Source organism: Thamnophis elegans, chromosome 13 (genome assembly GCF_009769535.1).
Source record: "Thamnophis elegans isolate rThaEle1 chromosome 13, rThaEle1.pri, whole genome shotgun sequence".
In the NCBI taxonomy this organism is placed as follows: Eukaryota; Metazoa; Chordata; class Lepidosauria; order Squamata; family Colubridae; genus Thamnophis; species Thamnophis elegans.
The window spans coordinates 1,537,980-1,562,821 of NC_045553.1; the positions used below are offsets into that span (position 1 = coordinate 1,537,980).

A 24,842-nucleotide genomic window follows, 5' to 3' on the forward strand; every position below is an offset into this window, starting at 1 on the left:
AAATAATAAAATAAAATAATAAAATAAAATAAAAAATAAAAAATAAATAAAATAAAAAATAAAAATAAATAAAATAATAAAATAAAATAAATAAAATAAAATAAATAAAATAAAATAAATAAATAAATAAATAAATAAAATAAAATAAATAAAATAAAATAAATAAATAAATAAATAAATAAATAAATAATAAATAAATAAATAAAATAATAAAATAAATAAAATAAAATAAAATAATAAATAAAGTAATATAAAATAAATAATATAAAATAATAAAATAATAAAATAATAAAATAAAATAATAAAATAAAATAAATAATAAAATAAAATAAAAAATAAAAAATAAATAAAAAATAAATAAAATAAATAAAATAATAAATAAAATAAATAAAATAAAATAAAATAAATAAAATAAATAAAATAATAAATAAAATAAATAAAATAAAAAATAAATAAAATAAAATAATAAATAAAATAAATAAAATAAATAAAATAAATAAAATAAATAAAATAATAAATAAAATAAATAAAAAATAAAATAAAATAAAATAAAATAATAAAATAATAAAATAAAATAAAATAAAATAATAATTAAAAAGTGCCAAAACTAAGGTGTGGCGATGGAGGAAAGGCCTCTTGCCCACTTTCCTCCCCCTTCCCGGCAGCGGGTCAGGACCCCCGCCCCCTAAGCAGCCTCCCTCCTCCTCCTCCTCCTCCTCCTCCGCCCAGAGCCTCACCTGAGCGGCCAGGTAAGAGCCAGGAACGCCCCGAATCGGAGGGAGGCGTGGCCACGCCTAGGCCCCGCCCCCTGGCGCCTCACGTGACCGGCGTGGGCGTGGCGGCGCATCGGCCATGGCGGCTCACCTCAGTTCGGGCCGCGTCCCGTTGACGGCGCTGAGGGAAGCCGGGCGGAGGGAGCTGCGCGCCTTCCTCGACAAATGCGCCGGATCCAAGGTGAGCCGGGACGCGCCCCGCCGGAAGGGGGCGGTGAAGACCCATCCTCCACTGCCGGCCAGGGATGATGGGTCCCCGAGTCCTCCCCCCCACCCGCCCCTCCTCTCCCTAACCTCTTATTATTTTTCATGATTATCCTCCCCCTTCCGTGTAATTGGTCGGCATTTCTTATGCATTCAGACTATTCCGCCTTGGTATTTTTAAATGATCGTCTTTCATTTTGCATGGATGTCATTCTGCATTGCTATTTATTCTACATTGATATTTATTCTGCATTGATATTTATTCTGCATTGATACTTATTCTGCATTATTTATTCTGCATTGATATTTATTCTGCATTGATATTTATTCTGCATTGATACTTTTTCTGCATTGCTATTTATTCTGCATTGATACTTATTCTGCATTATTTATTCTGCATTGATATTTATTCTTCATTGATATTTATTCTGCATTGATATTTATTCTGCATTGATACTTTTTCTGCATTGATACTTTTTCTGCATTGCTATTTATTCTGCATTGATACTTATTCTGCATTATTTATTCTGCATTGATATTTATTCTGCATTGATATTTATTCTGATATTCTCAAGAATTATTTAAATCATCCTTATCTGTTATTCATCGATAGTATAGGGCAGTGCTATTATACTCCGGTATATTTATTGCTTTTTGGTATTTTTCATTATCATTCTTTGCTATTCAGTGAATAATATACACTGATGCTCTAATCTGGTATTTATTAGGTGTTGATATTTTAAAGTATTATTTGTTATTCATTGATGTTATTCTAGATTGATATTGCAAATTGCTATTTTAAATTATCATTTGTTATTCATTGATGTTATTCTAGATTGATATTGCAAATTGCTATTTTAAATTATCATTTGTTATTCATTGATGTTATTCTAGATTGATATTGCAAATTGCTATTTTAAATTATCATTTGTTATTCATTGATATTATTCTAGATTGATATTGCAAATTGCTATTTTAAATTAACATTTGTTATTCATTGATGTTATTCTAGATTGATATTGCAAATTGCTATTTAAATTGTCATTTGTCATTCATTGATGTTATTCTAGATTGATATTGCAAATTGCTATTTTAAATTATCATTTGTTATTCATTGATGTTATTCTAGATTGATATTGCAAATTGCTATTTTAAATTAACATTTGTTATTCATTGATATTATTCTGTTGCTTTGCATGTACAATGAGAGCTTCTGCACCAGGGATAATTGTGTGTCTAATCACACAGCCAAATAAAGTATTCTATGTTATTGTGTGTTTGTATGTTTATGCATTGATATTTTTATTATTAATCATCAAGGTTCAGTCTTTATTATAGAATAGAACAGAATCCTTATAGGTTGATATTATTGTTAGTCATTGATATTTTAAATGTCATTGATGTTACTTATTGGTATTTATTATACATGGATATATTTATAGGTCCTTCAAAGTGTTTTTCAGTAGGTTGTGATATACTTAAATCTGTTTTTTTTCCTCCTTAGGCCATTGTGTGGGACGAATATCTTACTGGGCCCTTTGGATTGATTGCACAATATTCTCTTTTGAAGGTAAGATATGAGCAAGGGTTATAAAAAATGCTAGAAATGTGATAATACACTAAGTCTTTCATTTAAAAAGTTTGCATGTTCTCCCCCTGTGGATACTTAAAAAAAACAAACACCACATTTTTTAAAATGCACACACACAAGGAGAATACAAATACATTCAAGATTTAAAAGATGCAACACTTAGTGATATCAAGGTTACTAATAAGCTATCAAACCGTACTAGGAAACAAAAACAATATAAATTGAAAGATGCAAGCAACGTGGTTATAGTCATAAGTGGGGAGAGATAGGTACTAGGAAGGAAGAGAAGAAGAATAGTAATGCAGTCTTAGTAAATTATTTGACAGTGTTGTGGGAATTATTTGTTTAGCAGAGTGAGGGCGTTCGGGGAAAACCTGTCCTTGTGTCTTGTTCTTCTGGTGTGCAGTGCTCTATAGCGTCGTTTTGAGGGTAGGAATTGAAATAATTTATTTTCTTTTTGACTCGTGCAGTGTGCAGGTCCTCAGTGGTCCTCAGATAACGTAATGGAAAACAAATCTTTCTTACGGCAACTCAATTTGAACAAAACGAAAGCAAAACACTTCGTCCCAAAGTCTCTATGAATCAGGGTTACAGACATACAGAGCACTTATCCAAGTGAATCTTACATAAACCACGACTGATGATCAAACAATATTATACAAACCAAGGCATGCACAAAGGAACATTGACTCCAGCGACCAGGGCATGGCAGCAACCGTCCTTTCATCTCCAAACTTGCTTCTAACCAGCCCCAGCTGCATACTGAATCTTGTATCCCGAAAAGACTCTCAGCAGACATCTGCTGAGTCACAACAGGTGTCCATTTTAGGTCTTGAGATATGGTAGAAGCTAGAAACCTGTTGATCCTGTGTTGTCTAGTATTGTAAGAGGTGGTAGTATGGGAGGGTGTCTCCTAAAATCCTATTTTATATTCTATATATGCTATTGCCTCTAGTTTGAGCCCCAAATCCCCTCTCTTCCTCAAATATTCAGACCAAATTGAATGCCTTCATAGTTGTTTTGTTCATTTCCTTCCAGGAACATGAGGTGGAGAAAATGTTCACCCTCAAAGGAGGCCACCTTCCACCAGCGGATGTCAAGAACATTATTTTCTTTGTCAGGCCCAGGTTAGAGCTCATGGACATCATTGCAGACAATGTGCTCAGGTAAAGGTCACCTGGGGATTTTGAAGGCCCGGTTGGACTTTTTCACAGGGACAAACTTCACCATTTATGTTGGCGGAGGAAGTTCAGAATATATATTTGTTCCTCAGTTTTGCTTATTCTTTTTTTAAATCAGATTTTAGGGCTTGTGTCTGTTTTTTAGGCTCTGTCCACTGTCTAATTTTGAATTGGGGTTCCTTATTAATCTAAATCAATCTTGGCAACTTTACGTTGTGGATTTCAACTCCCTGAATTCCCCAGCCAGCCGTGACTCATGAATTCTGGGAGTTGACGTCCACAAGACTTAAAGTTGCCAAGATTGGACACCCCTGATCTAAATAGCGATGACTTAATATTTAATAACTTAATAGAATGGAATTTTTATTGCCCAAATGTGTTTGGACACACAAGGAATTTGTCTTCGGTGCATATGCTCTCAGTGTACATCATTCTTCAAGGTACAACACTTAATGATAGTCATAGGGTACAAATAAGCAATCAAATCATATTAGGAAACAATCAATATAAATCGTAAGGACACAAGCGACAAAGTTACAGTCATAGATAGTCATACGTGGGAGGAGATGGGTGATAGGAACGATGAGAAGACTAATAATAATAGTACGGCAGCCTTAGTGAATAGTTTGACAGTGCTGAGGGAATTATTTGTTTAGCAGAGTGATGACGTTCGGGGAAAAACTGTCATTGTGTCTAGTTATTCTGGTGTGCAATGATCTACTAATGTTATTTTGGGGGCAGGAGTTGAAACAGTTGGTGTCCAAGATGTGAGGGATCTATAAATATTTTCACAGCCCTCTTTTTTACTAATAAATGAATGGAGTGCTATATAGAATGAATGAATGAACGAATGTTTATTTGAACTGGTCTAGAGACTATTAAAATTGCGTGACTCGACAAATGAGCGAATGACAAAAGCGCACCAACAAAACCGCGGCGCTAAAACTGCGATGTCATCAACGCACCGACAACCGCGCGCCGACAGAAGCGCGATTTAAGTTAAGGTTAGGGTTACAGCGCGCTTCTGTCGGCGCGCTGTTGTCGGCGCGCTTCAGTGCTCATTCGTCGGCGCGCTTTAGAACTCGCGGTTTTGTCACCGCGGTTTAGTCAGGCGCGCTTTTGTCGTTCGCGCATTTGTGGCGGAACCTAAAATTGAGCTGGGGGAGGCTTGATCGGATAAAAACCTTCTCTCTTTCCAGTGAAGATAAAATCCGCTGTCCGCAGCGGGATTTCCACATCTTGTTCGTGCCGCGTCGCAGTTTGTTGTGCGAGCAGCGCCTCAAAGAATTGGGCGTGCTGCACTGCTTCGTTCACCGAGAGGAATACAGCCTGGACCTCATCCCCTTTGATGGAGACCTGCTCTCCATGGAGTCAGAAAACGCCTTTAAGGTCAGAACCCGCACACAGAGCTGAGGAGGCCACTCCTGAGACGGAGAACCCCGGGCGCTCCACGCCTCCTTTCTAATGGCAGGAAGTGCTGGCTTCCTGGAAGATTGAGAGTGACTTCCCTTTCTCGTAGGAGTGCTACTTAGAAAATGACCAGACCAGCCTCTACCACGCCGCAAAAGGACTCATGACGCTCCAGGCTCTCTACGGGACCATCCCGCTCATCTTTGGAAAAGGAGAGTGTGCACGGGTAAAAAAATACGCTGGGAAGTCTGTCCTTATTTATGGCTCAATTTGGCTTCCTGCCAGCCTCTTTTGCAACGAGGGCCCCTTTGTTCTGATAACTTAAACGAGCAGCGTCCAACCTTGGCAACTTAAGACCTGCGGGCTTCAACTCCCAGAATTCCTTGGCCAGCTGGAGAATTCTGGGAGTTGAAGTCCGCAAGTCTTAAGAGTTGAGCGTTGAAGTCCACAGGTTGAGACAGTCCACCAGTCTTAAAAGTTGAGACTTGAAGCCCACAAGTCTTAAAAGTTGAGACTTGAAGCCCACCAGTCTTAAAAGTTGAGACTTGAAGTCCACCACTCTTAAAAGTTGAGACTTGAAGCCCACAAGTCTTAAAAGTTGAGACTTGAAGTCCACCAGTCTTAAAAGTTGAGACTTGAAGTCCACCACTCTTAAAAGTTGAGACTTGAAGTCCACCAGTCTTAAAAGTTGGGAGCTGGAAGTCCATCAGTCTTAAAAGTTGGGAGCTGGAAGTCCACCAGTCTTAAAAGTTGGGACTTGAAGTCCACCAGTCTTAAAAGTTGGGAGCTGGATGTCCACCAGTCTTAAAAGGTGAGAGCTGGATGTCCACCAGTCTTAAAAGTTGGAACTTGAAGTCCACCAGTCTTAAAAGTTGGGAGCTGGAAGTCCACCAGTCTTAAAAGTTGGGAGCTGGAAGTCCACCAGTCTTAAAAGTTGGGAGCTGGATGTCCACCAGTCTTAAAAGTTGAGAGCTGGATGTCCACCAGTCTTAAAAGTTGGAACTTGAAGTCCACCAGTCTTAAAGGTTGGGAGCTGGAAGTCCACCAGTCTTAAAAGTTGGGAGCTGGAAGTCCACCAGTCTTAAAAGTTGGGAGCTGGATGTCCACCAGTCTTAAAAGTTGAGACTTGAAGTCCACCAGTCTTAAAAGTTGAGACTTGGAAGTCCACCAGTCTTAAAAGTTGAGACTTGAAGTCCACCAGTCTTAAAAGTTGAGACTTGAAGTCCACCACTCTTAAAAGTTGAGACTTGAAGCCCACAAGTCTTAAAAGTTGAGACTTGAAGTCCACCAGTCTTAAAAGTTGAGACTTGAAGTCCACCACTCTTAAAAGTTGAGACTTGAAGTCCACCAGTCTTAAAAGTTGGGAGCTGGAAGTCCATCAGTCTTAAAAGTTGGGAGCTGGAAGTCCACCAGTCTTAAAAGTTGGGACTTGAAGTCCACCAGTCTTAAAAGTTGGGAGCTGGATGTCCACCAGTCTTAAAAGGTGAGAGCTGGATGTCCACCAGTCTTAAAAGTTGGAACTTGAAGTCCACCAGTCTTAAAAGTTGGGAGCTGGAAGTCCACCAGTCTTAAAAGTTGGGAGCTGGAAGTCCACCAGTCTTAAAAGTTGGGAGCTGGATGTCCACCAGTCTTAAAAGTTGAGAGCTGGATGTCCACCAGTCTTAAAAGTTGGAACTTGAAGTCCACCAGTCTTAAAGGTTGGGAGCTGGAAGTCCACCAGTCTTAAAAGTTGGGAGCTGGAAGTCCACCAGTCTTAAAAGTTGGGAGCTGGATGTCCACCAGTCTTAAAAGTTGAGACTTGAAGTCCACCAGTCTTAAAAGTTGAGACTTGGAAGTCCACCAGTCTTAAAAGTTGAGACTTGAAGTCCACCAGTCTTAAAAGTTGGGAACTGGAAGTCCACCAGTCTTAAAAGTTGAGACTTGAAGTCCACCAGTCTTAAAAGTTGAGACTTGAAGTCCACCAGTCTTAAAAGTTGGGAGCTGGAAGTCCACAAGTCTTAATGTTGCTAAGTTGTGACACCCCTGATTTAGACACAAAATTGAGATCCATGGAACTTTTGCCGCTAATACACAGAGCTTGAAGGTCCTAACCCCAGACAGTCAAATCACAGGAACAGTAGAATATCCGCCACCTAATTTGCACATAGAGCAAAAGTAATGTCTGAAGTAGGCCGAGGTGGTGGAAACCAGGGTGGGTTGGAAGGATCTTCTGCTCGGCATGGATGTCTAGGAATTGAGAGCTGACTCAGCAGAGCAGGGCACGAGAAACGTAGCTTTGAAGGCGCCTGGTGAAGTTGAATCTTTGTGGCCTGGTCCGCGAATCTCCTGGATTCTCTGACTTGCAGCATGTGGCGAACATGATGATCCGCATGAAGAGGGAGTTTTCGGGGATCCAGAACCCCATTCTGCCCGTCTTCGATACCCTCCTGCTGCTGGACCGTAACGTGGACCTGATCTCCCCTCTGGCTACCCAGCTGACCTACGAGGGCCTGATTGATGAAATCTACGGGATTCAGAACAGTAAGTAAGACGATGACCCAGGAGGTGGAATCTCTCGATTCTTCTCAGCCCCGCCTGCCTCGCAGGGTCGTTAGGAGGAAAATGGGAGGAAGCGGGTTCCATAGACCGCTCTCAGCTCCTGAAACCAAGTCATATACAGGCTGGCTTTCCACTTACAACAGTTCAGTTGTTCAAAGTTACGACAACACTGGAAAAAGGAACTTACGTTTTTCACCTTTACGACCTTTGCAGCATCCCCATGGTCAAAATTCAGATGCTTGGCAACCGTCTCATATTTATGACCGTTGCTTGTCTCCCTCTTGCGACCTCCTGACAATGGGGAAGCAAGATTCACTTAACAACCAGGTTACTGACTTATCCACTGCAGTGATTCACTTAACAGCAGATGCAGGAAAGGTCGTAAAAAAGGGGCAAAACTCAGTTAACCAACGTCTCACTTAACTGGGTTCAATTGCGGTCATAAATTGAGGACTAGCTGTGTATCTTCAATGTGTCTCTCCCGGGCTTTTCTTTAAAACACCCGGTCTCATTTCTCGTTTCCTCAATGTTTGACAGCCTACGTGAAACTTCCCCCCGAAAAATTTGCTCCGAAGAAGCAGGGTGAGGCCGCGAAGGAGCTCCCCACCGAGGCCAAGAAGCTGCAGCTGAACTCCGCCGAGGAGCTGTACGCCGAGATCCGCGACAAGAACTTCAACGCCGTGGGCAGCGTCCTGAGCAAGAAGGCCAAAATCATCTCGGCTGCTTTTGAGGTAAGAAAGCAATAGCAATAGCAGTAAGACTTCTATACCGCTTCATAGGGCTTCCAGCCCTCTCTAAGCGGTTTACAGAGTCAGCATATCGCCCCCACAGTCTGGGTCCTCATTTTACCCACCTCGGAAGGATGGAAGGCTGAGTCGACCTTGAGCCGGTGAGATTTGAACCGCTGAACAGCAGATAATAGTCAGCTGAAGTGGCCTGCAGTACTGCACCCTAACCACTGCACCACCTCGACTCGAAACCCATCCTCCATCTTCTCTTAGAATCCAACTGCCGTATTTTTCGGACTATAAGACGCACCGGAGTATAAGACGCACCATGATTTTGAAGAGGTAAATTTAAAATAAAAAAAGGTTTTTGCACTCTGCAGGGCCCCCAAACTCTGCATGCCTCGTTTTTTGCAAAAAAAAGAAGGGGGGACATGTAGAGATTTGGGAGGCTTTTAGAGTGTTCCTGGGGGCTGGGGATGGGAGGCAAAAATGAGCAAAAAACAGCCAATTTTCCACAAAAACTGGACGTTTTTTTGCAAAAAAGGGGGGAGATTTTGGGAAGCTTGTAGAGTGCACCGGCGGGGGGCAGAAAGCCCCCATTTTTTGCTCTTTTTTTGCCCTCCCCAGCCCCCAGGAGCACCCTGGAAGCCTCCTAAAGGCTCTGCACGGCCATTTTTGCGAAGTGGGTGGGGTTTCAGGAGGCCAAAAATGCTGCATTCGATGTATAAGACGCACCCAGATTTTCACCCTCTTTTTTGGGGAGGGGCGGGGAAAGGTGCGTCTTATACTCCGAAAAATACGGTATGTTGTGACCAATCCACTGCAGGTAGTCCTTACAACAGTTCATTTAGTGACGGGTTGAAGTTACAACGGCAGTGAAAAAGTGACTTACGACCATTGCAGCCTCCCCCGCGGTCGCATGATCCAAATCCACATCCTTGCTAACTGAACTCATAGTTACGACGGTTGCAGGGTGGCCTTCTGGCAAGCGAAGTCCGTGGAGAAGCCAGTTTATGTTTCCCCCCCCCCCACCTTGACTTATTCAACAACGATGATTCACTGAACAACTGTGTCAAGGGAGGGCGTAAAATGGGAGAAAACCCCCTGAACCAACGTCTCACAACGGACATTTTGGGCTCTTAAGTTGAGGATTTTTGTTGTTGTTGTTGTTGTTGTAGTGCATAATTTTTGTGCCGCGGCAGTGGGAAAGTTTCTCTCTCGAGCCAGGAGTAGCTGAGCTCCGGAATTGATCCGACAGGGAGACTGGTACTTTGACACAGGAAGGAAGGAAGGAAGGAAGGAAGGAAGGAAGGAAGGAAAACATCGTCAGATTTAATAGGTGATAATGAAACAGCCCTTAATGGCCAGCGCCCGTTATGGCCTCCCTGCCTGGGCTTGCCATGCGCAGCGTTGGCACTTCCCTCCGTTGTGACACTTGTCAGTGAGCATGTGGGATTTGCACAATTTTCTCTGTCTCTCTTTCTCTCTCATCCTCTCTCTTTCTTTCTCCCCATCTCTCTCTCTCTCATTCTCTTTCGGTCTCTCTTTCCTTCTCTCTCTCTCTCCTCTCTCTCTTTCACTTTCTTTCTCCCCCCCACTCTCTTTCTCTCTCACTCTCTTTCTATCTTTCCTTCTCTCCCTCTCTTTCTCTCTCTCTCTTTCCCTCTCTCAGCCTCTCTCTTTTTCTCTCCCTCCCCTCCCTCTCTCTCTCACTCACTCTTTTTCCTTCTCTCTCTCCTCTCTCTCTCCCCCTCTCTTTTTTCTGTCCCTCCCTCTCTTTCTCTCCCCCCTCTCTTTCTCTCACTCTCTCTCACTCTCTTTCTTTCCTTCTCTCTCTCTCCTCTCTCTCTTTCACTTTCTTCCCCCTCTTTCTCTCTCTCTCTTTCTGTCTTTCCTTCTCTCCCTCTCTTTCTCTCTCTCTTTCCCTCTCTCTCTCTCTCTGCCTCTCTCTTTTTCTCTCCCTCCCCTCCCTCTCTCTTTCACTCACTCTTTTTCCTTTTCTCTCCTCTCTCTTTCTCTCCTCTCTCTTTCTCTCCTCTCTTTTTCTTTCTGTCCCTCCCTCTCTTTCTCTCCCCATCTCTTTCTCTCTCTCACTCTCTTTCTGTCTTTCCTTCTCTTTCTCTCCTCTCTCTTTCACTTTCTTTCTCCCCCCTCTTTCTCTCTCTCTCTTTCCCTCTCTCTCTCTCTTCCTGTCTCTTTTTCTCTCCCCTCCCTCTCTTTCTCTCTCACTCACTCTTTTTCCTTCTCTCTCTCCTCTTTCTTTCTCTCCCCCTCTCTTTCTCTTTCTGTCCCTCCCTCTTCCTCTCTCTCTTTCTGTCTTTCCCCCCTCTCTTTCTCACTCTCTTTCTGTCTTTCCTTCTCTCTCTCTTTCTCTCCCTCTCTTTCTCTCTCCCTCTCTCTGTCTCTTTCCTTCTCTCTCCCTCTCTTTCTCTCTCTCCCTCTCTTTCTTTCTCTCCCGCTCTCCTCTCTCTCTTTTTTCTCTCTCTCTTTCTCTCCCCCTCTCTTTCTCTCCCCCTCTCTTTCTTTTTCCCTCCCTCCCTCCCCCCCCCTCTCTTTCTTTCTCTCTTGCTCTCCTCTCTCTTTCTCCCCTGAAAAAGCTGGATATAGATTATGAACTTCGGTGGGTTAATTAATAGATCATTACACTTTGCAGTTATCCGGTCCCTAAGAGTTACACACGCTCTGCTTTTCATTGCTATGGAGATAATTCCACTAATCCTGCTTTGAAAAGCCACCAGAGATTTGCCAGATGATCATTTCTCAAGACGGTGAGGAGGGGGATTTAGGAAGCTGCAGGTCTGATTTTTTCCCCCCCACCCAGATTCTCAGTCCAAAATTCAAGATTTGAAGGAAAGAAAAGGCATGGTGAAAATACAGAACTTAAGAAAAACATGAGCATTAAAACAAATCTTTAGAAATTGAGGCATGTTCCTGAGATCCATTTCTTCTACTTGGGAGTTTTGCTGGGAAATGAGTTATACCTATAAATGCCACTTAAGTAGGTGAGCCAGTTGACACTTTGAGGGATCCCAGTCGAAGATTCTTGTCCCATGCATGCAGTTTCCCTTCAGCCTACCGAAAAATACACCTTTACGTTTCTCCTGGAACAGGAATAAAACTGGACCTGTCCAGTGAAGTTGCTTTTTGGACATTTGGACATTCTTTAGCAGTTGGATAAGTGTGGGGGAGGGAGTTGATCCCAGAGAAGACTTTTCTGATCTTCTCATAATATGAAAAATGACGTGTGGTGACTTCTGTCAATCTCAATGAAGCAAAGTGTTGTGGCCCAGCAGGAGCCATTGGAGCTGCCACCAGACTCCGACAGCGAGGGGCCCTCTGAGTCGGCTCTGGAGGATATGGAGGACCCTGGACGGGGTTCCGACTCCGAGCAGGGCGCAGAGAGGCTGGTTGGCCACCAGGAGGCGCCTGAGCCTTGGACCAGTGTGGAGGAGACAAGGGAGCGTGATCTGGACGCCAGCAGTGAGTTGTTCCTGGATGCACGCCATCGAAGAGCTACTAAGCGTCAGGAACAGTCACGCAATTACAGGAGGTAATTGCGCTCAGCTGGTGGTCATTAGGCTCCTCTCCAGACTATTAAAAAGACTGCTTGTGACACGCCCCTTTTGCAGAAGTCAACACATTGACTAAAGAGAACGTAACTAACTTGGCAGGCTGGATTGCTGCCAAGGTTTGTCTGAGTTGCTGCCAAGGTCCTTATCTGTTTGTTCTGCTTGGCTATCAGCCACCGAGGTTTTGGTTTCTTGCTATTAAAGTACATTCCAGTTAAGCTTGTCTCGGCTTTCGTTACTGGACGGAGGAGATCAGAACACTTAGCTGTCATGAGAAAGGAGTGGAATCCAGATACGCTTAATAGGGCTGCCGGGAGAGGGGGAGTGGAGATGACAGCTGGTTTAGTCTAGTGGTTAAAGCATCAAGCTAGAAAGGGGGAGATCGTGAGTTCTAGGTCCACCTTAGCCTTGAAAAACAGCCGGGTGACTTTGGGCCAGTCACCAGGAGACGGTGAGTCCTAGTTCCGCCTTAAGCATGAAAGCCAGCCAATCCCTCTGTCACTTCACAGGGTTGTTGTTGTTGTTATGGGGAAAATAGGAGGAGGAAGGTGTGTTGGATATGTTCACAGCCTTGATTTATTTGCAAAAACAATGAAGGCAGCAGATCAGAGTTCAAAGGCACCTACTTCCCATTAATAACAGAATACTAAATGTGTGAAAAAGTCATTTTTTCCCTCCCCCCCAGTTCCGTTGTAACTTTGTCACAAAGCAAACCTGTTATAAGTCAAGGACTCTCTGTGCTTTATACCCAGGTGCATTCTAAAAAGATTGGGAGTTTGCGGGCTCTGTGCTACCAATTACACTGTTTGAAGGGAAACACACGCGCAAACACAAACACGCAACCTTGGGCTAGCCAGCCATCACTTACCTCTTCAAGTCATCCTCCTCTTGAACGTTTTCCAAACCCTCCGAGGCCTCCTTTTAAAATAAAACAAGAAAAAAAACCCAAGACCCTCTGATTTTGGGGAAGCTGAATTCTGATAACGAAGTCAATTGAATGATGTTTTTCCTTGGAAGTCTTCCTGTAACTGTTCAAAATTAGGAAGCCAGAAAGAGGAACAAGTGTACTTTGCTTTAGAATAGAATGACAGAGTTGGAAGGGACCTTGGAGGTCTTCTAGTCCAACCCCCTGCTTAGGCAGGAAACCCTACACCACTTCAAACAATCATCCAGCCTCTCTTTAAAAGCTTCCAGTGTTGGGAATACAATGTATAGGCATTGAACGGCTCTGGACTCCCTTGATTTATGTTTCAAGAGCCGAGGTGGCGCAGTGGTTAGGGTGCAGTACTGCAGGCCACTTCAGCTGACTGCTATCTGCAGTTCAGCGGTTCTAATCTCACCGGCTCAGGGTTGACTCAGCCTTCCATCCTTCCGAGGTGGATGAAATGAGGACCCAGATTGTTTGGGGCGATATGCTGACTCTGTAAACCGCTTAGAGTGGGCTGAAAGCCCTATGAAGTGGTATATAAGTCTAACTCCTATTGCTATTGCTATTCTTAGGAAAGACACCACGCCAAAACCGTGGGGGAGATCAAGCAGTTCGTCTCACAGCTGCCCCACATGCAGGCTGCCAGAAGCTCTTTGGCGAACCACACCTCCATCGCGGAGCTCGTGAAAGACATCACCAGTAAGTAACTCGAGAGTATCTTTTTCGGGGGACGGACGTAAGGGGGGATAGGGTTCCCCTTTTGAAGAGGATCTTGGAGTCCTAGTGGACGACCACTTAAACAGGAGCCAGCTGTGTGCAGCAGCTGCCAAAAAAGCCAACACAGTTCTAGGTTGCATCAACAGAAGGATAGAATCAAGATCACGTGAAGGGTTAATACCACTTTATAAGGCCATACTTGGAATCCTGCATTCAGTTTTGGTCACCACGATGTAGAAAAAGATGTGGAGACTCTAGAAAGAGTGCAGAGAAGAGCAACAAAGATGATGAGGGGACTGGAGGCTAAAACATATGAAGAACGGTTGCAGGAATTGGGTATGTCTAGTTTAATAGAAAGAAGGACCAGGGGAGACATGATAGCAGTCTTCCAGTATTTGAGGGAGAGAATCAAGATCACGTGAAGGGTTAATACCACTTTATAAGGCCACACTTGAAATCCTGCATTCAGTTTTGGTCATCACGATGTAGAAAAGATGTGTAGACTTTAGAAAGAGTGCAGAGAAGAGCAGCAAAGAGGATTAGGGGACAGGAGGCTAAAACCTATGAAGAACGGTTGCAGGAATTGGGTATGTCTAGTTTAATGAAAAGAAGGACCAGGGGAGACATGATAGCAGCCTTCCAGTATTTGAGGGATAGAATCAAGATCATGTGAAGGGTTAATATCACTTTACAAGGCCTTCGTAAGGCCACACTTGGAATATGGCATTCAGTTTTGGTCGCCACGATGTAGAAAAGATGTGGAGACTCTGGAAAGAGTGCAGAGAAGAGCAAGAAAGAGGATCAGGGGACTGGAGGCTAAAACATATGAAGAACGGTTGCAGGAACTGGATATGTCTAGTTTAATGAAAAGAAGGACCAGGGGAGACATGATAGCATCTTCCAATATCTCAGGGGCTGCCACAAAGAAGAGGGAGTCAAGCTATTCTCTAAGGCACCTGAGGGTAGAACAAGAAGCAATGGTTGGAAACTAATCAAGGAGAGAAGCAACTTAGAACGGAGAAGAAATTTCCAGACAGTGAGAACAATTAATCAGTGGAACAGAATTTGCCTCCAGAAGTTGTGAATCCTCCAACACTGGAAGTCTTTAAGAAGATGTTGGATAGCCATTTGTCTGAAGTGGTGTGGGGTTTCCTGCCTAGGCAGGGGGTTGGACTAGAAGACCTCCAAGGTCCCTTCCAACTCTGCAATTGTATTGTATTGAATGAGGATCAGGCCGAACCTGTGGTATTGGCCATTGGCCAGATCTCAGCGGTCTCCCTGCTATGAAAAGATCTGAGGATCCCGTTAACATCCCTTCATTTTTCATTTTATTTCATTTTATTATATTTATATGCCGCCCTTTTCCCCCGAAGGGGACTTCTTTACAACTGCTTTCATTTTTCTATTCTAAGCCTCCGAAGACTTTTTCGATAATTTAACAGTGGAGCAAGAATTTATGTCCGGCATAGATACCGATAAGGTAGGCCAATATTTCCTCAAAACAGCTTGACGTGTTTTGCACAAACTTAATTTCCCGTGGAATTGAAGGGATGTATATCTGGCGGGAGGGGGGGTGGCATTCACACCCCAAAACTGGCATCCATAATTTTGGGGTTTAAGCACCTTTGAAAGCCAGGTTAGCTGTGGGCCAAACTAGTCCTTTTGCCAATCTTCGTCTACTTCGGCGGGCTTACAAGATGGGTGGGCTTCGACTCCCAGAATCCTCCAGCCGGCATGGGTGAACGAAACCCGCGTGGGTGAAAAGGCAACCTTTGTGTAGGATTGGTGCGAAAGATTGTCAGCACGGAAACTCTCCCGTATCTTCTTCAGCAGGGAGTCGATTCTGCAAGGAAGGTAAACCCTCTTTGCGAGCGGGTGATTTTGGTTGAAAATTTGAACTGGATTTTATTTTTTTCTCCTCCGCAGATCAACAGCTACGTAGAAGACTGCATTGCCCGAAAGTATCCTTTGATTAAGATACTGAGGCTTGTTTGCCTGCAATCGGTGTGCAACAGCGGCTTAAAACAGAAAGTGCTGGATCATTACAAGAAAGAAATTATCCAGGTTAGGCTTTTTCCAAGGCAAATATTAGAATAGAATAGCAGAGTTGGAAGGGACCTTGGAGGTCTTCTAGTCCAACCCCCTGTCTAGGCAGGAAACTCTATACCGTTCCAGACAAATGGCTATCCAATCTCTTCTTAAAGACTTCCAGTGTTGGGGCATTCACAACTTCTGGAGGCAAGATGTTCCACTGATTAATTGTTCTAACTCTCAGGAACTTTCTCCTCGGTTCTAAGTTGCTTCTCTCCTTGATTAGTTTCCACCCATTGCTTCTTGTTCTGCCCTCAGGTGCCTTGGAGAATAGCTTGACTCCCTCTTCTTTGGGGCAACCCCTGAGATATTGAAAGACTGCTGTCATTTCTCCCCTAGTCCTTCTTTTCATTAAACGAGACATCCCCAGCTCCTGCAACTGTATTGATACAGCTTGGTTGGAGCTGTTTTGTAGAACAAAAACAGTCAGATAAAGAAAGAAAGAAAAAATCAACGAAAAGATCAAGATATTTTATCCTGCCTTACGATTTATTTGTTTTCCTTGAACATGCAGTAGTCAGTGAAGCTTAAGGGACATGGTGGCTCAGGGGCTAAGATGCTGAGCTTGTCGATCAGAAAGTTCGGCGGTTCGAATCCCTAGCGCCGCGTAACAGAGTGAGCTCCCGTGACTTGTCCCAGCTTTTGCCAACCTAGCAGTTCGAAAGCACCTAAAAAATGCAAGTGGAAAAATAGGAGCCACCTTTGGTGGGAAGGGAACAGCCTTCCGTGCGCCTTCGGTGTTGAGTCATGCCGGCCACATGACCACGGAGACGTCTTCGGACAGCGCTGGCTGTTTGGCTTTGGAACAGAGATGAGCACCGCCCCTTAGAGTCGGGAACGACTAGCACATAAGGGGAACCTGAACCTTTAAAGTGAAGCTTGGTTTTTTTTTTCCTTCTTCTTTCAATGCTTGTTATAATTCTATATAATTTCCTCTGAAAATTGTCCACGGGCTAAAAGTGCAGGCTAGAAATGGTGAGCGGTCGCAAATCCTTTTTAATGGCACAACTGGACTTTCCAATCCTTGAAAGGAAAGCTGAAATGAATTCATTTTATTTATTAAATTATTAAATTTATTTTATTTATTAAATTTATAGGCCGCCCAATCCCGAAGGACTCCGGGCGGCTTACAAAGAAAGAAGAAAAAGAAAAGCAAAACCAAAAGAATAGTTTAAAATTCACAACACGCATACATTCTAATCGGGCCTGGACCTTGACAATAAGGTCAACAGCCCCCAGGCCTGCCGGAACAGCCAGGTTTTAACAGCTTTTCTGAAGGCCATGAGAGTGGGTAAGGTCGGGATCTCCGGGGGTAGCTGATTCCACAGGGTCGGAGCAGCCACAGAGAAGGCTCTCCTCCGGGGGCCCGCCAGCCGACACTGAATTCATAGATTTGAAAATCCTGATTCCCCTCCCTCCCTTCCTTCCCTTTCAACCTGGCAAGTAGGCAGCCCTTGAAGAGCATTCGGAGACTTCAGCTTGTCCAGAATGTAGCCATGCGAGCGATCGTGGGTGCACCTCGGTTCACCCACGTAACACCTATCCTCCGCGAGCTGCACTGGCTGCCTATTGGTCTTCGGATACGCTTCAAGGCGCTAGTTGTCACTTATAAAGCCCTTCATGGTATTGGACCTGGGTACTTGAGAGACCGCCTGCTGCCAATTACCTCCACTAGACCGATCAGATCCCACAGATTAGGCCTCCTCCGAATTCCATCCGCCGGCCAATGCCGACTGGCGACTACCCAGAGGAGAGCCTTCTCTGTGGCTGCTCCGACCCTCTGGAACGAACTCCCCGTAGAGATTCGAACCCTCACCACCCCCCAGGACTTCCGCAAAGCCCTTAAAACCTGGCTATTCCGACAGGCCTGGGGCTAAAAAGCTTCTACCCCCTTCTCGAATGGTATGACTCTTGTGTGTTTTAAATTATGTATTGTTCTGTTCGTCTTTTTTATCCCTTATCTGTACCCCCTTCCCTGACTTGGATTGTGAGCCGCCCTGAGTCCCCTCCGGGGAAAAGGGCGGCATATAAATGCAATAAATTCAATTCAATTCAGCTTGTACCATCTCGGGAGTTAAACTCGTCCTAAATAACGTATAAAATGAATATTCCGACGCCGAAAGGTCCCTATAAATAAAATGAAACTCAAACTCCAAACCCTTGTGCTTGTTGCAGACTTACGGCTACGAACACATCCTGACCTTGAACAACCTAGAAAAGGCCGGGCTTCTGAAACCCCAGCTGGGCAGTCGGAATAACTACCCAACCATCCGGAAAACGCTGCGTTTGTGGATGGACGACGTCAACGAACAGGCAAGCTCCCCTCGGCAACCCGACGACTCTCGGGTTAACCCGCTGCCCCTCTTCAACCCCACCCTGTCTTTGCTTCTCCTGCAGAACCCGAACGACATCTCCTACGTCTACAGCGGGTATGCGCCTCTGAGCGTTCGCCTGGCGCAGCTGCTGGCCCGCCCGGGTTGGCGAAGCATTGAGGAAGTCTTGAAAATACTTCCTGGTCCACATTTTGAAGAGAGGCAGCAGCTGCCAACCGGACTCCAGAAAAAACGTAAGTCTCTTTGGATGTTCCGTTCAACCGGAATATTTCTCTTTAAGTGCTCCGGGAGTGTGGACGAGGAGGGCCTGTGGACTGTGGGGTTCCAGCGGCCACATAAATGAGGTGATTGGTCACTGTGGGAGCTGACCAAACCCCCGTTGTTTCCAAAATATTACAGTAACCCAAAGAACCTTGATTACATGTGATAGCAATAGCAGTTCGACTTATATACCGCTTCATAGGGCTTCCAGCCCTCTCTAAGCGGTTTACAGAGTCAGCATATCGCCCCCACAATCTGGGTCCTCATTTTACCCACCTCGGAAGGATGGAAGGCTGAGTCAACCCTGAGCCAGTGAGATTTGAACAGCCGAACTGCAGAACTGCAGTCAGCTGAAGTAGCCTGCAGTGCTGCATTTAACCACTGCGCCACCTCGGCTCTTTTTATCATGCTTAATTTCTGGAGTGGTTCGGTGGCCTAGAGGTGGCGCTCTCGCCTCACAATGGGGAGGCTGTGAGTTCAATCTTAGGTAGAGGCAGGTATTTCTCTCTCTCTTGGCACAATGAGAATTTATCTTCTTAAAAAAACTCCGTACTGGGGACAAGAAAGGCAACCGGCCAGTAAATGCTCTGCTAACTTCACTCAGTTTCCACCCCGCAAGGGATTCTGGGGTCATTAAAGACGATGATGATGAATCACGTTTAAATTCTGCATTGCACTTCGTACTTCCTCCTGTGTGGCAGATGTTCCATGATGGTATTGCAGGGAGTCCTTGGCTTACGTCCGTTTGTTAAGTGACCGCTCAAAGTTACAAAAAAAACCTGAGTTACGACGTCCTCCTACTTATGACCGTCATCCCCATGGTCATGCGATCCAATTCGGTCTGACGAGAGTCAATGGAGGAAGCTGAATTCATTGAACAAACCGCAGTGTTTCGCTTAACAACCGCGGTAAATAAAGGTATAAAGCCAGCCATGGCTCACTTAACAACCGACAGAAATTCTAGTCCCAATTCCGGTCGGAAATTGAGGGCTCCCTGTTAACATAACGTTTGCTCACACTCCCAATAATAGCATCAATAATAGAGTTTCTCATTGTTTTTTTAACCGACGGCGGTCGGGTGGGTGAAAAGGAGCGGCAGAGAACACAACACATAATTTGGAAGGCAGTTTTCAATATTGATTGATTTTGATTGATTGATTGATTGATTGAATGAATCAATCAAAATCAATCAATCAGTTTTCAATATCCCCCCCCCCTTCCTTCCTCCGATCATTCCAGGCCAGCACGGAGAAAACCGCATCACTCTTGTCTTCTTCCTGGGAGGCGTGACCTACGCTGAAATCGCAGCGCTGCGCTTCCTCTCCCAGATGGAGGATGGCGGCACCGAGTACGTCATCGCCACCACCAAGCTGATCAACGGGACGAGCTGGATCAAATCTATGATGGAGAAGCTGGAGCCCCTGCCTTTCTAGGAGAAGCAGGGCTCAGGACTCGATCGAGGTGGGACCGCGGACTCGGGAGAGACGGAAGAGAGAAGGTGGATCCTGGACTTGCAGATTGATAAGGAAGGGTTCACCGACAAAAGGGCGAACGACAAAAGCGCGCCCGACTAAACCGCGGTGACAAAACCGCGAGTTCTAAAGCACGGCGATGAAAGAGCTCTGAAGCGCGGCGACGGAAGCACACTGTAAACCTAACCCTAAACCTACCCCTAAACCTACCCCTAAACCTAACCCTTAACCTAACCCTTAACCTAACCCTAAACCTAACCCTAAACCTACCCCTAAACCTACCCCTAAACCTACCCCTTAACCTAACCCTAAACCTAACCCTAAACCTACCCCTAAACCTACCCCTAAACCTAACCCTTAACCTAACCCTTAACCTAACCCTAAACCTAACCCTAAACCTACCCCTAAACCTACCCCTTAACCTAACCCTAAACCTACCCCTAAACCTACCCCTAAACCTAACCCTTAACCTAACCCTAAACCTACCCCTAAACCTAACCCTAAACCTACCCCTAAACCTAACCCTTAACCTAACCCTAAACCTACCCCTAAACCTAACCCTAAACCTACCCCTAAACCTAACCCTAAACCTAACCCTAAACCTACCCCTAAACCTAACCCTAAACCTAACCCTAAACCTAACCCTAAACCTAACCCTTAACCTAACCCTAAACCTACCCCTAAACCTAACCCTTAACCTAACCCTAAACCTAACCCTAACTCGCTGTAAACTTACCCCTAAACCTAACCCTTACCTTAACTTAAATCACGCTTCTGTCGGCGTGCTGTTGTCGCCGCGTTGGTGACGTCGCGTTGATGATATCGCAGTTTTAGCGCCGCGGTTTTGTTGCCGCGGTTTTGTCGTGCGCGCATTTGTCGGGTCACGATAAGGAAGGTGGTTTTATTATTTTTTTCAACTGCTTTCTAAAAAAAAATACGGAGCCCAGAAGGAAAACTCATCCTGCAATCTGCATTTTGGTTCGTTCCTTTGCGTGATTCACAAGTGTCATTCTCGGACTTTTTCTTACGGCTTCTAAATGTATATCCCGCAATCTTTACGGACGTTTTTCCCCTCCTCCTTCCCGTTCTGTCGTTAGCTTGGTTTTCTTACTTCAGGCCACTGGTATGTTGGTGGATCGTAATCGATCCATTTTCCCTCTCGGGCTGTCATTCTAAAGCTTGAAAGTCTGTGAATCTGTAAGAAATCTGCCCTTTTAGGTCATATGGCTTTAACCCCGATCCTCCTAAATTCATTTCCTCCCTTTGTTTCTACGCCAATCCTGCAAAATATCGTTTTGCTGCCAATTTTGAAAAACCCCGCTCTCTTTTTCTCATTCATATCTCCTGAAACGCTTACAAGCACTCAATATTGAACAAATTTGCACTGAACATTATTGGTGATACTGGGAGAAGAGGCTACTGTTCAATCCAGGGGTTCCCAAACGTGGCAACTTTAAGACTTGTGGACTTCAACTCCCAGAATTCTCCAGCCAGCTATGCTCCACAAGTCTTAAAGTTGTCAAGTTTGAAGACCTCTGGTTTAATCAAACCTCATTCAGTTACAAACAAGCATGTTTAAAAAGCGCTGGAATAATACTTTCGAAATCCGAGAAGATAAATGTTATAAAGACGCCAATGCAGGCATTTTCCAGCCTGTTATGTGTGTGTGATTGCTTCTTTGGACGTGTGCAAGTTTCTACATTGATGCTGCCAGCAGAATCTCTCCGTATCCTTGTGAAAACAACACAATTATTTCCCGTTAAACGTCACTTATTGCAATAGCTGTGTTGTTCAGAAGTGCCACAGCCCCACAAATGCAAAAACCTTAGAATCAGGAAATTTAAGCTTGTTTCTGGACAGTGTTGACACGGTCTCAAGGGAGATCATTATATCCTAACGGCTTCCTGGGTAGTTTGATTTTGGTCTCCTTTTGATGAAGGCCTAGCTGATCACCAGGGTAATAATTCGATAATAAGAGCGCCTGATTAAATTTAGAGTCCATTTGGCGAGCAGCGAAAGAAGGCGGAGGGGGATAATTGAGCCCTTTTAGGGTGCAATAGCCAGGAAGAGCTTAAACAGGAGGGGGAAATAAACCTTTAAATAGAGCAGTGATGTGTTTTTCAGGTTAAAGGCAGGCATAATGCAAGATTTATTTAGTTTATTTATTTAGTTTCTCAAACCTGTAAAAGATAACAGGTGTAAATATGAATATGGACAAAGGAAATGAGTACGAATGAATTGGGTGCAGCCGGACAGGGGCGGAAGGCACGCTGGTGCGCTTATGGGCATCCCCTTTACGGACCTCTTAGGAATGGGGTGAGGTCCACGGTAGACAGTTTAAGGTTGAAGTTTTGGGGGTGTTGAGGATGTAACAAGGGAGTCGGGGAGAGCATTCCAGGCGTTGACCACTCTGTGGCTGAAGTCGTATTTTCTGCAATCGAGTTTGGATTATCGAGTATCGATTGTTTTGCCCGAGTGTTATTGAGGTTGAAGCCGAAAAAGCTGTTGACAGGTAGGACGTTGTAAAAACAAACAAACCGATCACCTCCCATAGACCGATTAGATCACACAGGTTAGGTCTCCTCCGGATTCCATCTGCCAGCCAATGTTGGCTGGCGACTCCCCGGGGGAGAGCCTTCTCTGTTGCAGCTCCAGCCCTCTGGAATGATCTCCCCGTGGAGATCCGGACCCTCACTACCCTCCCGGCCTTCTGCAAAGCCGTTAAGTCCTGGCTGCTCCAGCAAGCCGGGGGGCTCTCGAAATATCCAGCCCCTCGGAAATTGTGACTGTTGTATATTTTAATATGTTGTTTTGTGTATTACCCCCCTCCCTTGTTTTATTGTAAGCCGCCCGGAGTCCTTCGGGAGTGGGCGGCATACAAGATCAATAAAACTTAAACTAAACTAAACTAAACAAACACATAAAAATTTGGTTATAAGAAAAAGCAAAGTGCCAAACTGCCTGAAATGCCTTATGCCATTTTCTTCCCTCCCAATCCTCTCTCTCCCCCCTCCCCCCCTGCCCGGTGTTATTTTCAGCACCTGAATTGTGAATTTTGCCTACAATTTAATACATTTACGTGGGATGTTCAAATCGCCGAGAGAGAAAATGGTACTCAAGTCAGAGACATCTGCAAAACGTCACCCAAGGACCTGGCCACGTGGCCACGGTTTCCACTGATGGGAACATCCGATTTAATTTTCGGTCTGTTGCTGGGATTAGAGCCCAGTGATCATTTCTACACACACACACAGATACACACAGACTCATAAACAACTGGTTGAGCAAAACCCAAGCACCAAATGATGCGAGATTTAAAGCAGACGCTGAATTTGAAAACGTGCTGTTTTTAGCACTCTGTTGTGGCCCAGCAGGAGCCATTGGAGGTGCCACCAGACTCCGACAGCTAGGGGCCCTCTGAGTCGGCTTTGGAGGATGTGGAGGACCCTGGACAGGGTTCCGACTCCGAGCAGTGCGCAGAGAGGCTGGTTGGCCACCAGGAGGCGCCTGAGCCTTGGACCAGTGGGGAGGAGACAAGGGAGAGTGATCTGGACGCCAGCAGTGAGTTGTTCCTGGATGCCCAGCACCAAAGAGCTAATAGGCGTCAGGAACAGTTGCGCAAGTACAAGAGGTAATTGCACTCAGCTGGTGGTCATTAGGCTCCTCTCCGGACTATAAAAGGACTGCTTGTACACACGCCCCTCTTGCAGAAGTCAATGCAGGATTGAATGTTGGAGAACATTATTGTGAGCTTGGCAGGCTGGATTGCTGCCCAAGCTTGTCTGTGCCGGTTTGCTGCCAAGGACCTGTCTGTCTATTAATTAAATGCCGTAACTTATCTTTGGCTCAGAGTGTGTGTTGGTGTGGGACGAGGGGGGTCAGAACACACACTCTGTGTATATTTAACTCTCGTCATAATTTGCTTTTGTGTTGGAACAATCCCACACATCTTTTAACAAGCAGGGTGTACGTGTTTCGGTAAGATTTCAGCTCAGCATGTAAATCTCCCTCCCTTTCACCGTAAACGTTATCATTGCAACAGTGGGGAGAAAGTTACTCTCACATTCTCAGCAACGGATCCTTAGATTTATACTATCCAGTGACTGGACAGAAAAAAACCTACCCTGTACTAGTTTGGAAAAGGAGAAAAATCCAGTAGTATCTTAAAGGATGATAAACTTACGACACTGTGTGTTTTTGCACTCAAGTGTATTTCGTCAGGGGAAGTACTGGAAGTATCCTTTTTAAAAAAAACACCCCTTTCCTCATTATTTCCATTCTATTTTCATTTCTAAAAAGCCTCGGGATATTTTTTTTCCCCCGTGCAGTGAAGAACAAAGAAAGTCTGTGTATCCCGTTGCAGAATTTCTCTCTGACCACACCTCTTGTTAGTTCTCCGCTCGTCTGGCGTGTTATATATAGGGAGCATCCTTCTGCTGCCTCTTCAGATGAAGTCCAGCCACTTCCAGAAGCCGCACGCTGAAGAAAAAACCCCAGAAGCGCCCACGAGAAGGATCCTTCACCCTCCAAAAAAACGGTGAGCAATTTATCTGCATTGAAATATAATTTGCTTTGATTTTTTAAAAAAATAATTTTATAGAAGAGGTTACGGCATTTTAACGATTAAAAAGCTAATCTTACGCAAGATAACGTTCACCGATCCGAACATGCACTGTGACTGAAAAAGCAGACATTTGGGGGATTTTAAGGAAATTCTCTGAAAGTACTTTTTAAAAAGGAAATACATTGTAGATCCTTGGTTTGCTGGCTTTCTAATGTGTACCTTGTTGGGAAGAGAAAAATAATAATCTCAATTAGCAGGGGCTTCATTTCCCACCCACCCACCCACCCACCTTTGGGACTAAAGTGAGATTAATTACTAGCTGTCCTTTCAGGGTTTTTTTTTTCCCTTGTAAAAGGGAAAAAAAATCAGTATAATTAACATGCTCAGAGCAAAATATTTCAAATCTGCGTAAAGATAACAGCATTATCTTTTGTTAGATCCCTGGCTGCCTATTTCTAAAAATGGGGGGATTAAAAACGGAC

At 44.4% G+C, this 24,842-nt stretch overlaps 1 protein-coding gene across 1 annotated transcript; it reads left to right on the forward strand.

Moving 5' to 3' along the window:
* Positions 1–832: 832 nt before the first annotated feature.
* On the forward strand, positions 833–20,038 carry VPS33A (VPS33A core subunit of CORVET and HOPS complexes). The gene is made up of 13 exons (XM_032230060.1): positions 833–954; positions 2,482–2,547; positions 3,607–3,734; positions 4,949–5,138; positions 5,269–5,385; positions 7,505–7,679; positions 8,235–8,428; positions 13,495–13,621; positions 15,052–15,119; positions 15,566–15,703; positions 17,906–18,043; positions 18,128–18,296; positions 19,564–20,038. Exons 1-13 carry the CDS (start codon positions 853–855, stop codon positions 19,755–19,757), a joined length of 1,806 nt encoding a protein of 601 aa, XP_032085951.1. The 5' UTR covers positions 833–852; the 3' UTR covers positions 19,758–20,038.
* The last annotated feature ends 4,804 nt before the right edge of the window (positions 20,039–24,842 follow it).